Genomic DNA, 12,395 nt, shown 5'->3' on the forward strand with positions numbered 1-12,395 from the left:
AAAAGCCATCCCCAAAACTCATTTCACCCTGTGCCTGCACACTGTATCTCCATCTCCAAAGCTCCACAGCATCTAGTTTGGAACAGGACCCAAGCTGAACCCCTAAGTGATGGTACTGAGCCGGCACACGGTGCCCACAACCAGGACACAGTGTCCACATCAGGACGTGGTACCCACACCATGCCCTGCCCTGCCACCAGCGGCACTCTGCCATCCCGTGGCACTGCCGCCAGCCCTGGCAGCTGCTGTTTCACGGACGGTTTGTGTTTACCATCACCTTGTTAAGGGATTATTCAGCCTGTGGTTTCCTCGCTCGTCCGATCTGTTTTCGCTCGGCGGCCGGTGGCTCGCTGCCATCCGCAGAGCTACACGCCGGGCTATATAAGCGACCTCACCGCCTCGGCTGCAGGGACGCTCGTGTGCAGCCCGGCTCGGCGGCAGAGGTGCAGGGAGGTTTTGGTAAGCTGCAGATCTCTTTCTTCTTCCCAACCCTCTCTTCCTCCCGACCAGCTGCAAATCCTTTTAACCCACGCCTGACAAGCCCTCGCCTCGCCCCCGGACCGCAGCTCGGCTGACAGCTCCGTGGTGAGAGGATGAAACTCTCCTTAATTGGGGTTTTTCTGGGTTTTGTAAGTAGGAGCCCAACAACAAAACAATCCGACCCTGCTAAGTTTTCCCCCTTCATTACAGCTGGTGGTTATATAATTTTGCTGTGTTATTAAGGCGATGTAATTATGAGCAGCTGTGACTGAGGGCGAGGTGGAATTTAATTGATGGGTAGAGGAAGGCACAGAGGCTGCAAGCTGGAAAACATTGATTGGGACGTGGTTCCCTACCTCCCACTTCTCCCTTCTTGTCCCAGCTAATGGGTTTGGGGCAGGGTTACAGGGACAATAGAGAAAAGGGTTTGGGGGGAGACAGGGATGATGTTTGCTTACTTGGAGATGTTTGATCTCCCTTGACTCTGTCACGTGCCAGCTCCCCCAGCCCAAATGGGGGTACAGGCAATGTTGAACCCTTCCCATCACCAGGATCCAGCTGCTTGAACCCCACATTCACAGCATTCCATGTCCCAGGAACAGAGGGATGTGTTCCAGGGACAGAGGGATGTATCCCATCCCAAACCCAGTGCCGAACCCTAATGGCCAGCTCCCAGAACAGCCAGTGAGTGGGAACCAGCCTTTCAGCCTGGATTAATTTTTCCTGGTTATTGTCTGGCTGCAAGTTCACGACCCTGCCGTAAGCCCACAAAACACTGCTCATGTGTTGCTTGTTATTTTTGCTTGACTGGGATTTGCTGAGCCATAATCAAAGTATTTCCTAGTCCCACATTCCCCGGTCTCAGAGGGGATGGTTAATGCCTTTTACAAATAACTGGGTGTTCTTGCCTCTGGCTGCTCTTTGTCAGCTTCATTGTGTGGGTAAACTGAGGCACTGAAAGGCTGAGACAACCTTTCCCCCCCCCAGGTTCATTAATTTTGGGTCCCTATAATAAAGCACAGGGAATTCCAGCTGGTGTCTCTTGGGGCAACATCAGCTCCATGGGGACCTTCAGAAATTAAATACCTGAATGCTTGATGCTGTAGGGCTAAGGGACTTAAACTCTGAAGTTGCTGAGCTGGGTAAGAGCAACACAAAGCCTCAGTCCCTCATCTCTGCATGCAGAAAACAAGGAAAATATTTGGTTTCTTGCTCACATTTGCAGAGAAGGCTTGGCTTGTGCATGGGGTTTTCCACTTACAGAGGCATTCAGGAGCCTTTCCCGTCCCCACGCTCCTGGGATAAGGTTCTATCCTCACACTAAGCCCAGTTTGCAGGCAGAAAGATGGAAGCATGAGGATGGAAGCATGAAGATGTCCCTGCTCATGCTGGGGACAGAATGGGGTTCTAAGGGGCCCACAGAGCTGCGTGGGCTGCAGAAGCATCCCTGCAGAAGTATTTAAGCTGTTCAAAGGCACTTTCAGGAGATGTCATTACAAACCAGAGCTCTGCAGAAGAGATTTGGGTTCAGATGTGATGGTGAGAAGTAGAGCAGATGCCAGCATAGACCTGGAGTTCCTGCTCCTCTCCCTTTTGGGGGCCTGCTGAGAGTGGGTGGGCAGGAGGTATAAGTAGCCCTATGGTGTATTTTGGACTGGTTCAGCCTGGGAGAAGCTCCCTGAAAGCAGCAGGACATGGCCAGGCTTTTCTCCACAGGTCTGAGGAAGGTGTGGGACAGCTGCAGATACTCCAAGAAATCCCTGGTCACCTCTGGAGACAACAATGGTCACTGCAAAAGGATGGATCCTCTTCCTACTCCTGGGAGCCACATCTGTTTTAGGTGAAGGTTAAACATTCCTGTTCCCATCACTGTGCTGTCCCCTGCCTGTGGGCATGCCTGCATGAAGGCAATTCTGCCAGCAGCTGCTGAGCCAGCAGACATGGGCCCAGCATCAATGCCAGGAGCTGCTCTGGGTCAGCCTGCTGTTTGCCCAGCCTGCTGACTTCCAGACAAGGGCTGGCACCCATCCAGGTCCCCCGAGCATGGGTAAAGCCTGTCTGCCAGTCAGTCAGCCTCTGGAACCAGGGATGAGCTTCCCTGATGATTGGTCTCCCTGCCTGCCACCATAGAGACTCCATGGGGTACAGCTTACACCCTGTCTTTCCTCTCTCAGGCCCACCCTGACCAGTGTGTTATCCATCATCTGAGCAAAAACCAACCCTGGCCTCAAAGCCAAGTCCTTGGGAAGTAGTGACATGGCTCTTCTCTAGGAGAAGATGCTCAAGAGCAGCAGGATCTGTCTGCTGTTGGCTCTTGGTGGGTTGTATATACCAAAGCACTGAGCAATAAGCAGCATGCCCTTCTTCCCTGGCAGGTGGCCCAGAGAAAACCTGTTTGTAGGTTCTTTGGATTTGTTTTTCAAGACTATAAAGGAATTTTGTCCTGAAGTGCTCTGGCCAGACACCTAAGGATAACAACAAGGAGAGTCAGTTTGTCACTTGGGAGGTGCCCAGAAGCCCTGCTGGGCCCCCAGGAACTGGATGCAGGTGAAAGTTGGTGCTGGTCAGCTTCAAGCTTAAATGGGACTGGCCCCGGAAAGTACCTCAGGAGCTAGCCAGATACACCAGCTCCCCTTGGCCACACAGGCGGCCAGCAAGTGCAGAAACCACTCCATGTCCCACAGCAAACACCAGCCTCATCCACCTCAGGCTCATTTCTCTCCACACAAGCTGAGGCACAAGATATTTTATATCTCCATCTATGAAAAGATTATTTGACCTGAGTTGCTCCAATACAGAAAGCACAAAGACATTTTTCTTGGGTAATAAGGGAAACGGCAAATTTTCATCACCTGAGACACAGTGATGCTGTAGGACATCTCCAGCACACCCTTCACTTGCCATCTCCTGCACAACATCCCACAGAAGCCCTAACCAGCCACAACCTATGTGGAAATCTGAACAGCTGAGCCTGAGGATGTCCAGTCTCTTGAATATAACTAATTATTACTCTAACTTCACCTCCAATTTATTGTCCCTTAGGTCAAAGACTTCTGAAACCAGCCCTCAGCAGGATCCAGATAGAACATAAAACCTTCAGCCCACTGGTAATGCTCAACGTGGAGAGTAAGTTCTTCCCCAGCTCAGGCAGCTTTCCCTCACGGGGATGTGGGGTGGTTGCATGACTATGACTTTTTTCAGCCTTAAGCTACAGCCTAACAATATTATTTGAGTAGCTGAAGACATTTAGGCAATGGAATAAATGTTAACCATCTGCAACCTCCTGTAGGGTTTGGGCTCTTGCTGACATACACTCTTGGCTCCTCTCCTGGAACAGTGAAGGTCAAGTGTGTGACCACAGTCCCAGCTCCTGCAGGAGGAACGTGCAGGCTGGGAGGGTGAGGAGAGCCCAGGGATGGGCAAGCACAGGCTCCAACCTGCCTTTTCCGTGCCCAGCCTGTCCTGCCTAGAGCAGTTTGTGACACCATTGCTTTAGAATTAAAGTCCGTGGGGCATTAATTACCCTTGGAGCCTGCCCTGCTTGTCAATCTCAAGGAGATACCCTAACCTCTTAAACTTTACTGCCCAGTGCTTAGAATTTAAATGCCACTGGCACTGAAAGGGCTGGGCATGCTAATGCCATAGTTGAGGGATGCCACAGTTGAGGAATTAGGGGACTTTCCCAGTCTCCCATCCCAATCCCAGCAGCTCTCTTAGCCACTGGGGAGAATCAAAGCCCTGAAAACATGGACACTCAAAGAGAGGCCCCCACCAGCTGCTGAGAGGTATTTTTAGAGCTTTTCTAGGAAAATTGTTATTCCATCAAAATGGGTGGCACGAGGTGGTGATACTGGGGCTGATTCCTGCTTCTCTAGGGAGAAATCAAGCAAAATCTTGAGGTTTTGACCATGCAATTGGAAACTAAAGCATCTGCCCATGGCAGCAGTGAGCTTCAAATTCAATTTTGGCCTCCAGGAGAAGGTGTGCCAGACCTGGTCATGTTGAGCAGCCAGGCTTGGTGCAAGCAAACCCTGCCTGAACCATTCCATGTGTCCTCTGCCCACAGATACGAGGAGCAGCTCTCGCAGGGGAGACCCAATCTTCGCCTACGCCAGACGCAGTATGTTCCTGCTGGCCAGTGCCATGGCATAGCCTTGTCCCTCCCTGCATCCCTACTACCCCTTGAGCCCCTTAGCTTCTCCCCCATCCTTTCTGCTTTTTCTGCTGTTGAGGTGCTACCCAGAGCCATTTTCCTCCACAATACTCCCCTCCTCCTTTCTTGTTATCACCAGCCCTGTAGATTAAAGCAGCCAATCCCAAACAAGCCTACGATCTTACTGAGACCCCACTTCAATCTGTCACACGTTAAATTTTTGCTTGGGGCGAATACAGATGAAACCACATGCAGCCCACCTCCTCATGCATTCCCCCAATTGCTAAATCAGCAATGGATGCTCCACTCAGGATGCTGAAAATGCTGACAGGCCAACAGACTAAAAACTCATCCATCTAAGCCAAGTGCTTGCTCCAAATCAAACCTGATGCTTCTGTGGCTGCTTTTATTCAAATGTGTTGTTTTTTTTTTTTCAACCACCTGGTTTTGTAAGCCAGGGGTTAATTTCTTACCATTACTACTGGAACAGTCCAACCCTGTACCTTTCTGCCTTTTTAGGAAGTAACCAACCTGGTGTGATACAAAGGCAGTGGAAGAGTAGGTGTGGGAGGTGACAAGGCTCACATCTCCAAGGAACCTCATTTTTAGAACCTTTAGTCATAAGCTCATTCTTGTAAACATTAGTAGAACACTGTCATTTAAAAATAAACCCAAACCGCAGATTTGGAGTGGATCTCATCCATTCAAAGCCACTTAAATTAATACCATCTAGTAGCCTGGTTTAAAAAATGCCTTTAAAACCCTAACCACTTATTAAACTCTCAATAAACCCTCTTTGTGTTCTACAAAATCAGCTGGCCCCTAACATGCTCAGCCTGCTCAGTAGCATCTTAGGCTTCTGTTTTGCATGCAGTAAAACCGGTGCTGGCAATAGGACACAGGTTTTTCCCTATAGAGAACAGCTGTTGAAGTATGGTTAGAGACATTCAGCATGATCATGCCAATAATTTTGCCCTTTTATTTTGGAGGGTTTCTTTTCTTTATTTAACCACATTTGAAACGCAAGGAAGTGGTGCCCCTCAGACAGCATTTAAATGACAATGTGTGTTTGATTTCCTTTAAGCCCAAGTTATTCAACACTAAGCCTAAGCTGCCTGCACTTTGCTCCCTTTGAGTTTATCTTAATCACCCTGAATTTGGCAATCTGCAGGGAATTAAGTCAGAAGCCTTCAGATGCCTTCTCTTGCTTTATTCCCCAGCTCTCTGAACATGCTTTGAGTTTGATTAATCCATGTGATGCATAACAGCCAAATGCATAGTCTGAGATATATAGAAGCTGCTATATAGAAGGTGCTAAGAAAGCAACTGCCTGGTTTTGGGCAGCTGTACGTGTAATGTGCATCTCAGTAACACACCACTGATGTTATTCAAGGTCCACTGGTGCAAGATTCAAAAAGGTTTTTGTCTCCATGGTCGAAATGGAGCGAGTGTTCAGCCAAGTGTGGCCAAACCGGTGTGCAGAAGCGTACCAGATCCTGCCTAGCTGAGCGCCTCTGGGGCGTGCACTGTAATGAAGCAACTGAGGAAGGGCGGCTCTGCATTGGACATGTTTGCTCAGGTGCTCCTCTAACCTCACTTGTGGGCAGGGGATGATGTCCTGATCTCACCACCGCATAGGCGTTGTACTCCCTTCACTCTCATTTCACCAGCTTCCTCTCCCTCACCAGGTGCCTTCCCTAACAGGGCTGGAGAGTACTAAGGGACTTTACAGCCAAAGAACAAGATAAAGGTGGGGGGATCCAGATATGGGGAATCATCAGGGACCCATAAAGATCCTGGGGATATTGGAAAGATCTTCTTACAACTGCAGCTCTAAAGGTGGAGTCAATGATTGCAGGCAGCTGCCTCTATGCAGTCTCCAGCTGGGAATATGAAGTAGCCACAGACCATGCTGAAGGGGCTTGTAATTAATGATCTTATTCGTATACTCCCCTTTTAAACAGATCATCCTGAAAATAGTCTATATTTTTCTCCCGGAAAACTTTTTCAGGCTTTCCCTGATTTCTTCTATTTATTTCCAGCTATAAAAGAATTCTAGGTAGCTGCTGTGCAGGGATGCTCTGTGATGGTAAAAGGAATGACCTGAGCCCTTGCCTTGGGAAGAGACAGACTATTACTTAGGATTAATTGCTAGACGTAATGAAAATACTTCAGAAAGTATTTTGAGTATCACTATTTGGGAGACCAGTCATTAAACCCATCAGGTAATGCTCATTTGGCAATTCACATGTGTCCTGCTCAAGCCAGGATAACACTGAATCAAGGGAGACAGATTTTAAGTTAGACCAAAGTCATTACTTTTGGACAGGAGTTGGTAACAGAAGCCTAAAAAGTTTAAGGCATTTGGATTTGTAATTTTGCCAGGGTTGAGCTAAGACCTGGATTCCAATTTCCCCCAAATCCAGCCCTTTGGGGAAGGCAAATAACAGCTCCTAGCTGTAATTATATCCACATGGCTGCTTTCTACTAATTGTCAGGTTCAAAATGACATCCTCTCAGTGTTGCTAACACACAGCTGTTGATGATCACTAACAGTATGTTTTGGATACCATTGATTCCTCATGCAGTCTGTGTCTTATTGCATCTAAATTAAAAGCAGACGCAAGACCGTGCCGTGAGCGTGGCAGGGACTCAGGGCTGCTTTCTGACCTACCTGCCTGCCTCTCCTCCAGGCTGCAACATCACCTGCCCCATGGGCCGTGTCAACGCCGACTGTGACGCCTGCATGTGCGAGGACGCGACCCTGCACGGGAAGGTCTCCCTCGAGGATGGGTCGCCTGCTGCTGATGCTCGGGTCTACCTGCAAGCCAAGAAGCTCAAGCTGTTGACAATGGCTGACAACAAGGGCATGTTTAGGATCCCAGGGGTTTGCCCAGATGGCAAAAACACCCTTAAAATAAAGAAAGCCAAATATGCCACAGCGACTGTCACCGTGCCAGAGAGCAACAGAAGAAACTTGGGGATCCAAGTGCATCTGCAACGATCAGGTAGCCCCCGAGAGAGGGGGAATACAGTAATCAGAAATACACCACGATTTTAGGAGGGGAAGAGTAATAAGATGGCATTTTCCTGAGCTGATGAAGGGCTTTGAACACAGGGCTTATGAGGAATGACTGAAGGAACTGGGGTTGTTTGGTCTTCAGAAGAGAAGGCTGAGGGGAGACCTCATCACCCTCTACGACTACCTCTTCTCACATGCAACAAGTGACAGGACAAGAGGAAATGGGCTCAAGTTGTGCCAAAGGAGGTTCAGATTGGATAGTAGGAAAATTTCTTCCCTGAAAAGGGTTCTCAGGCACTGGAACAGGCTGCCCAGGTATGTGGTGGAGTCACCACCCCAGGAGAGATTTAAAAGAGGCATGGATGTGGTGCTGAAGGATGTGGTTTAGTGGTAGTAGCTTAGCAGTTGTGGTGGGATTGTGAGCTCTAGGTGAGTGGCTGGACTTCATGATCTCAAAGGTCTCTTCCAACCTCAGCAGTCCTATGATTCTATGATTCCTTGTCCAGGCAAACCCTACATTACCAGGAGCCCTGAGGACAAAGCCAGGAGAGTGGGACAGAGCGTGTCCCTCTGCTGCGATGCCATCGGGAGCCCAGCCCCTGACCGCTATCTCTGGTAAGGGTCTCAAACTTGACTGGATTGAAGTCTTACCTATTCCACAGACACAATTTTTATCTCCTTAAAGGTATTTTTGAGGTTATAAACTAGCTAAATATGACAAGAACTAATTGCTAGGAATTGGTTTGCTCAAGATGTGCAAACCAAGGAACCCTGCTTTAACAGGGAGGTTGGACTAGATGATCTCCAGAGGTCCTTTCAAATCCCCACCATGCTGGGATTCTGTGAAAATCCACACTGTAGGATTCGGGATTAGGCCATTGCAGAAGTCAGCCTCTGTCCCTCTAACTGCCTGCCTGTTCTGACAGGTACCACAACGGCTCCCTGCTGGATCCCTCCTTGTACAAATATAAAAACAACCTGATTCTGAAGAACTTGAACAGAGACCAGTCTGGAGAGTACTTCTGCAAGGCCAGCAGTGCTGGAGGGTCAGCGAAGTCCCAACCTGCCAAGCTTGCTGTCATAGGTAAGAGAAAATATTCATGATGCTCTCTAGCAGCTGAGAAGGTAGTGGTTTACAGAAACCATAAACTGTGATACACGTGGGAAAGAAAAGTTGCAGGAGAAATATCTGGGCTTTATTTCATGCACCCATCAGCAGACAAGCTTGTGTGAGCTGGTTGTGAACAAGATGCTCTCTGCAAACTCTGGGTTGCAGGTGACCTGCCAAGCTCAGTCTACTGGTTTCAGCAGATTTCTGGCTGTACTTGCTGCCTGACATGAATATTTCTGTTTGCTTAGGGTTGGATTTTTTTGTTTGTTTGTTTTTGAAGCTTGGGACACATTTTAGTTCATCCATAGCCAAAAAGCCTGAAAGAGGCAGAACATCTAGCTGAGGTGGGTTGGATAGCAGTGGTGGGTAGGATAGCAGTGGTGGGTAAGCAGGAGTTGGGACTCACCAGCTGACTTAACTGCTCTTAATTGGGTATCAAGTTAAAGCTGAGCACCTGCTTCACCAAAACAGAGGCCAGATGAGTTCAGCCACCCAAAATCCTGAAAATGTTTGGTTTGTGGCTGGGAAAATTTCACTGTTACTGAAAGCAATATTTATCTCTGAGGGTTTCAGACCACACAGTGGCAACTATATTTCATTAGAAATCCTATTTAACAGGAAGACAAGAGACAGCCTGCAACTCCCAACCTCAAAGCCACCTCATCCGACTTCCTCATGATTGCTTCCAAAAGGCAACCAACTCCTTCTACTATGATGTGGGCAGGTGCCCTGTGAAGACCTGTGCTGGGAAGCTGGATAAAGGACTCCGATGTAAGGACAACGTCGCCTACTGCTGTGGGGTGTCCAGGATGGAAACCAGAGACATCCCCTGCAATGGCTACACACTCCCCACTAAAGTTGTCGTAGAATGTGGCTGCAAAAAATGCACCGAGACCAAAATAACTGTTCGAGGCAGAGCCACAGCAGCAGACAATGGTGAGCCACTGAGGTTTGGCCACATCTACATGGGGAACAAGAGAGTGAGTATGACTGGCTACAAGGGAACCTTCTCCATCCAAGTCCCAACAGACACAGAGAGACTGGTGCTAACTTTTGTGGATCGGCTGCAGAAGTTTGTGAACACCACAAAAGTTCTGCCCTTCAAGGAAAACGGAGGTGCTGTGTTTCATGAGATCAAGCTGCTGAGGAAGAAAGCCCCTGTTACTCTGGAATCCACTGAAACCAACGTGATTTCTTTGGGAGAAATGGAAGAAGATGATCCGATTGCTGAATTAGAAATTCCTCCCAATGCGTTCTATAGGAAAAATGGAGAAGCCTACAGAGGCAAAGTGAAAGCCAGTGTGACCTTTCTGGACCCAAGAAACATGTCAACAGCCCCCGTGACACCAAGTGACCTGAACTTTGTAGATGAGGAAGGAGATATATTTCCACTCCGCACCTACGGCATGTTTTCCATGGATTTCACCAACGAACAGGGCACCGAGTCTCTCAACGCAGAAGCGGTGAAGGTTCATTTGGATGCTTCTCAGGTCAAGATGCCAGAGCACCTGCAAGAGATGAAGCTTTGGTCCCTGAACCCAGAGACAGGACTATGGGAGGAAGAAGGAGACTTCAACCTTGAGAAAAGCAGACGGCGCAAAAGGGAGGAGAGAACCTTTTTGGTTGGGAACATGGAGATCAAAGAAAGGCGGCTATTTAACCTGGACGTCCCGGAGAGCAGGCGGTGCTACGTTAAAATCCGGGCCTACCGAAGCGAGCGGTTTCTGCCAAGCGAGCAGATCCAAGGGGTTGTGATTTCTATCATCAACACAGAGCCAGAGCCAGGGTTCTCCTCCAACCCCAGGGCATGGGGCCGTTTTGACAGCGTGGTGACTGGTCCCAACGGTGCCTGCGTGCCTGCCTTCTGTGATGAGCAAAATCCCCAAGCCTACGCGGCTTATATCTTGGCGAGCATGGGGGGTGAAGAGCTCGAAGCTGTCCCCTCTGCTCCCAAACTCAACCCTAACGCTGTTGGGGTCCCACAGCCGTATCTCAACAAGTTAAACTACAGAAGGACAGACCACGAGGACCCCAACACTAAGAAGACAGCGTTCAGCATTAACATGGCCAAGCCAAGCCCTAATTCCCCAGAAGAGAACAATGGCCCCATTTATGCCTACGAAAACCTACAACAGTGTGAGGAAGCTCCACAGAACGCTGCTCACTTTAGATTTTACAGGATAGAGGGAGACCGGTACGACTACAACACCGTTCCCTTCAGTGAGGATGACCTCATGAGCTGGACTGATGACTACCTGGCATGGTGGCCAAAGCCCATGGAATTCAGAGCCTGCTACATTAAGGTGAAAATAAACGGACGGCAAGAAGTGAACGTAAGGTCTCGCAACATGGGTGGGACGCATCCACGTACCGTGGGCAAGCTCTACGGGATCAGGGATGTGCGCAGCATTCGTGACCCCCAGCAGCCGGAGGTGTCGGCAGCCTGCCTGGAGTTCAAGTGCAGCGGCATGCTCTTTGACCAGGACCGCGTGGACCGCACCCTCGTGAAAGTGGTGCCGCAAGGCAGCTGCCGCCGAGAGAGCGTCAACAGCATGCTCCATGAGTACCTGGTGAACCACCTCCCCATGGCCACAAACAACGACTCCAGCGAGTACACAATGCTGGCTCCCCTTGACCCACTGGGACACAACTATGGCATCTACACCGTCACCGACCAAGACCCAAGGATTGCCAAGGAAATCGCCCTGGGCAGGTGTTTTGATGGAACATCTGATGGCACCTCCAGAATCATGAAGAGCAACGTTGGCGTTGGGTTGACTTTCACCTGTTCAGAGAGGAGCACAACAGAGCAAAGCATCTTCCAGTCTCAGAGGAACTCGGGCCAGCAGTCCATATTGGTTCAGCCAGGGCAGATCCCCACATATGGAAGGCAGCCAGCAAGCCGCCGACCCACCCAAAGCAGGATCCCCATGACAGGTCAACGGCCTCTCAACTACTAAAGCTGCAGAAGAGCCTCAGTGAAGTTGCTGACGCTTCATTAAATATAAATTGAAAGTACCATCTACTTGCTAATACCCTAATTTGGAGCTGGTGGGTGTCAGTATTTTTGAGATATAATTAAGGTGCACTTTTTTCCCTTTTTTCTCCTCTTTTCTTTTTTTTTTTCCCCACTAGAATGGAAGGACATGGGGCAAAAGCTGGGGGCCAGCAGCAGTAGTGAGCTCCTATCTTATTAAATGCGTCCTTAAAAATCTTATTTCTGCCTGACATTAAGCAGCTTCACACCATAGCCTAAAGGGAAGATTAAACACATGATTCAAGTCACGTACATACAACTGTTCTGCTCTGCACTTGCAGACTTTGCCAGCCCAAGTACCTGTACAGTAGTTGGTAACACAAGAAAGAATAAACTGATTTCCTCATACTGAATTCAACTGCAAGGTTTTGTACTTGAAATGTAAGTATTTTATTTATTTCTAGCTTGGTTTAGAGAATGACTGGTTTAGAATGCTTGCTTTAGAGTTCAAGCTCAACTACTGGCAACTACAATTTTAAGAACTCACATGCTTGACAGCACAGAGAAGCTGTGTGGATTTGTAGGCTCCACGTGGATAAAACTGAAGTTTCCTCTTGCTTCTTGCATTATTTGACAAGAAAATCCATGCTCT

At 48.8% G+C, this 12,395-nt stretch overlaps 1 protein-coding gene across 1 annotated transcript; it reads left to right on the plus strand.

The window, feature by feature from the left end:
• Positions 1–2,262: 2,262 nt before the first annotated feature.
• CILP (cartilage intermediate layer protein) lies at positions 2,263–11,726 on the plus strand. Its single transcript, XM_054388133.1, has 8 exons — positions 2,263–2,320; positions 3,523–3,606; positions 4,547–4,600; positions 6,027–6,212; positions 7,327–7,641; positions 8,162–8,270; positions 8,582–8,739; positions 9,385–11,726. The coding sequence occupies exons 1-8, from the start codon at positions 2,263–2,265 to the stop codon at positions 11,724–11,726; spliced, it is 3,306 nt and encodes a 1,101-aa protein (XP_054244108.1).
• Positions 11,727–12,395: the final 669 nt, after the last annotated feature.

The sequence above is a fragment of the Indicator indicator genome, chromosome 16 (genome assembly GCF_027791375.1).
Source record: "Indicator indicator isolate 239-I01 chromosome 16, UM_Iind_1.1, whole genome shotgun sequence".
Lineage (NCBI taxonomy): Eukaryota > Metazoa > Chordata > Aves > Piciformes > Indicatoridae > Indicator > Indicator indicator.

Excerpts from the sequence above, each read along its gene's own strand:
- CILP (XM_054388133.1), top strand. The coding sequence starts at position 2,263 with ATGGTCACTGCAAAAGGATGGATCCTCTTCCTACTCCTGGGAGCCACA. Across the intron at positions 3,607-4,546 it reads GGTAATGCTCAACGTGGAGA|ATACGAGGAGCAGCTCTCGC; the intron begins GTAAGTTCTTCC and ends CTCTGCCCACAG. Across the intron at positions 4,601-6,026 it reads CTTCGCCTACGCCAGACGCA|GTCCACTGGTGCAAGATTCA; the intron begins GTATGTTCCTGC and ends ATGTTATTCAAG.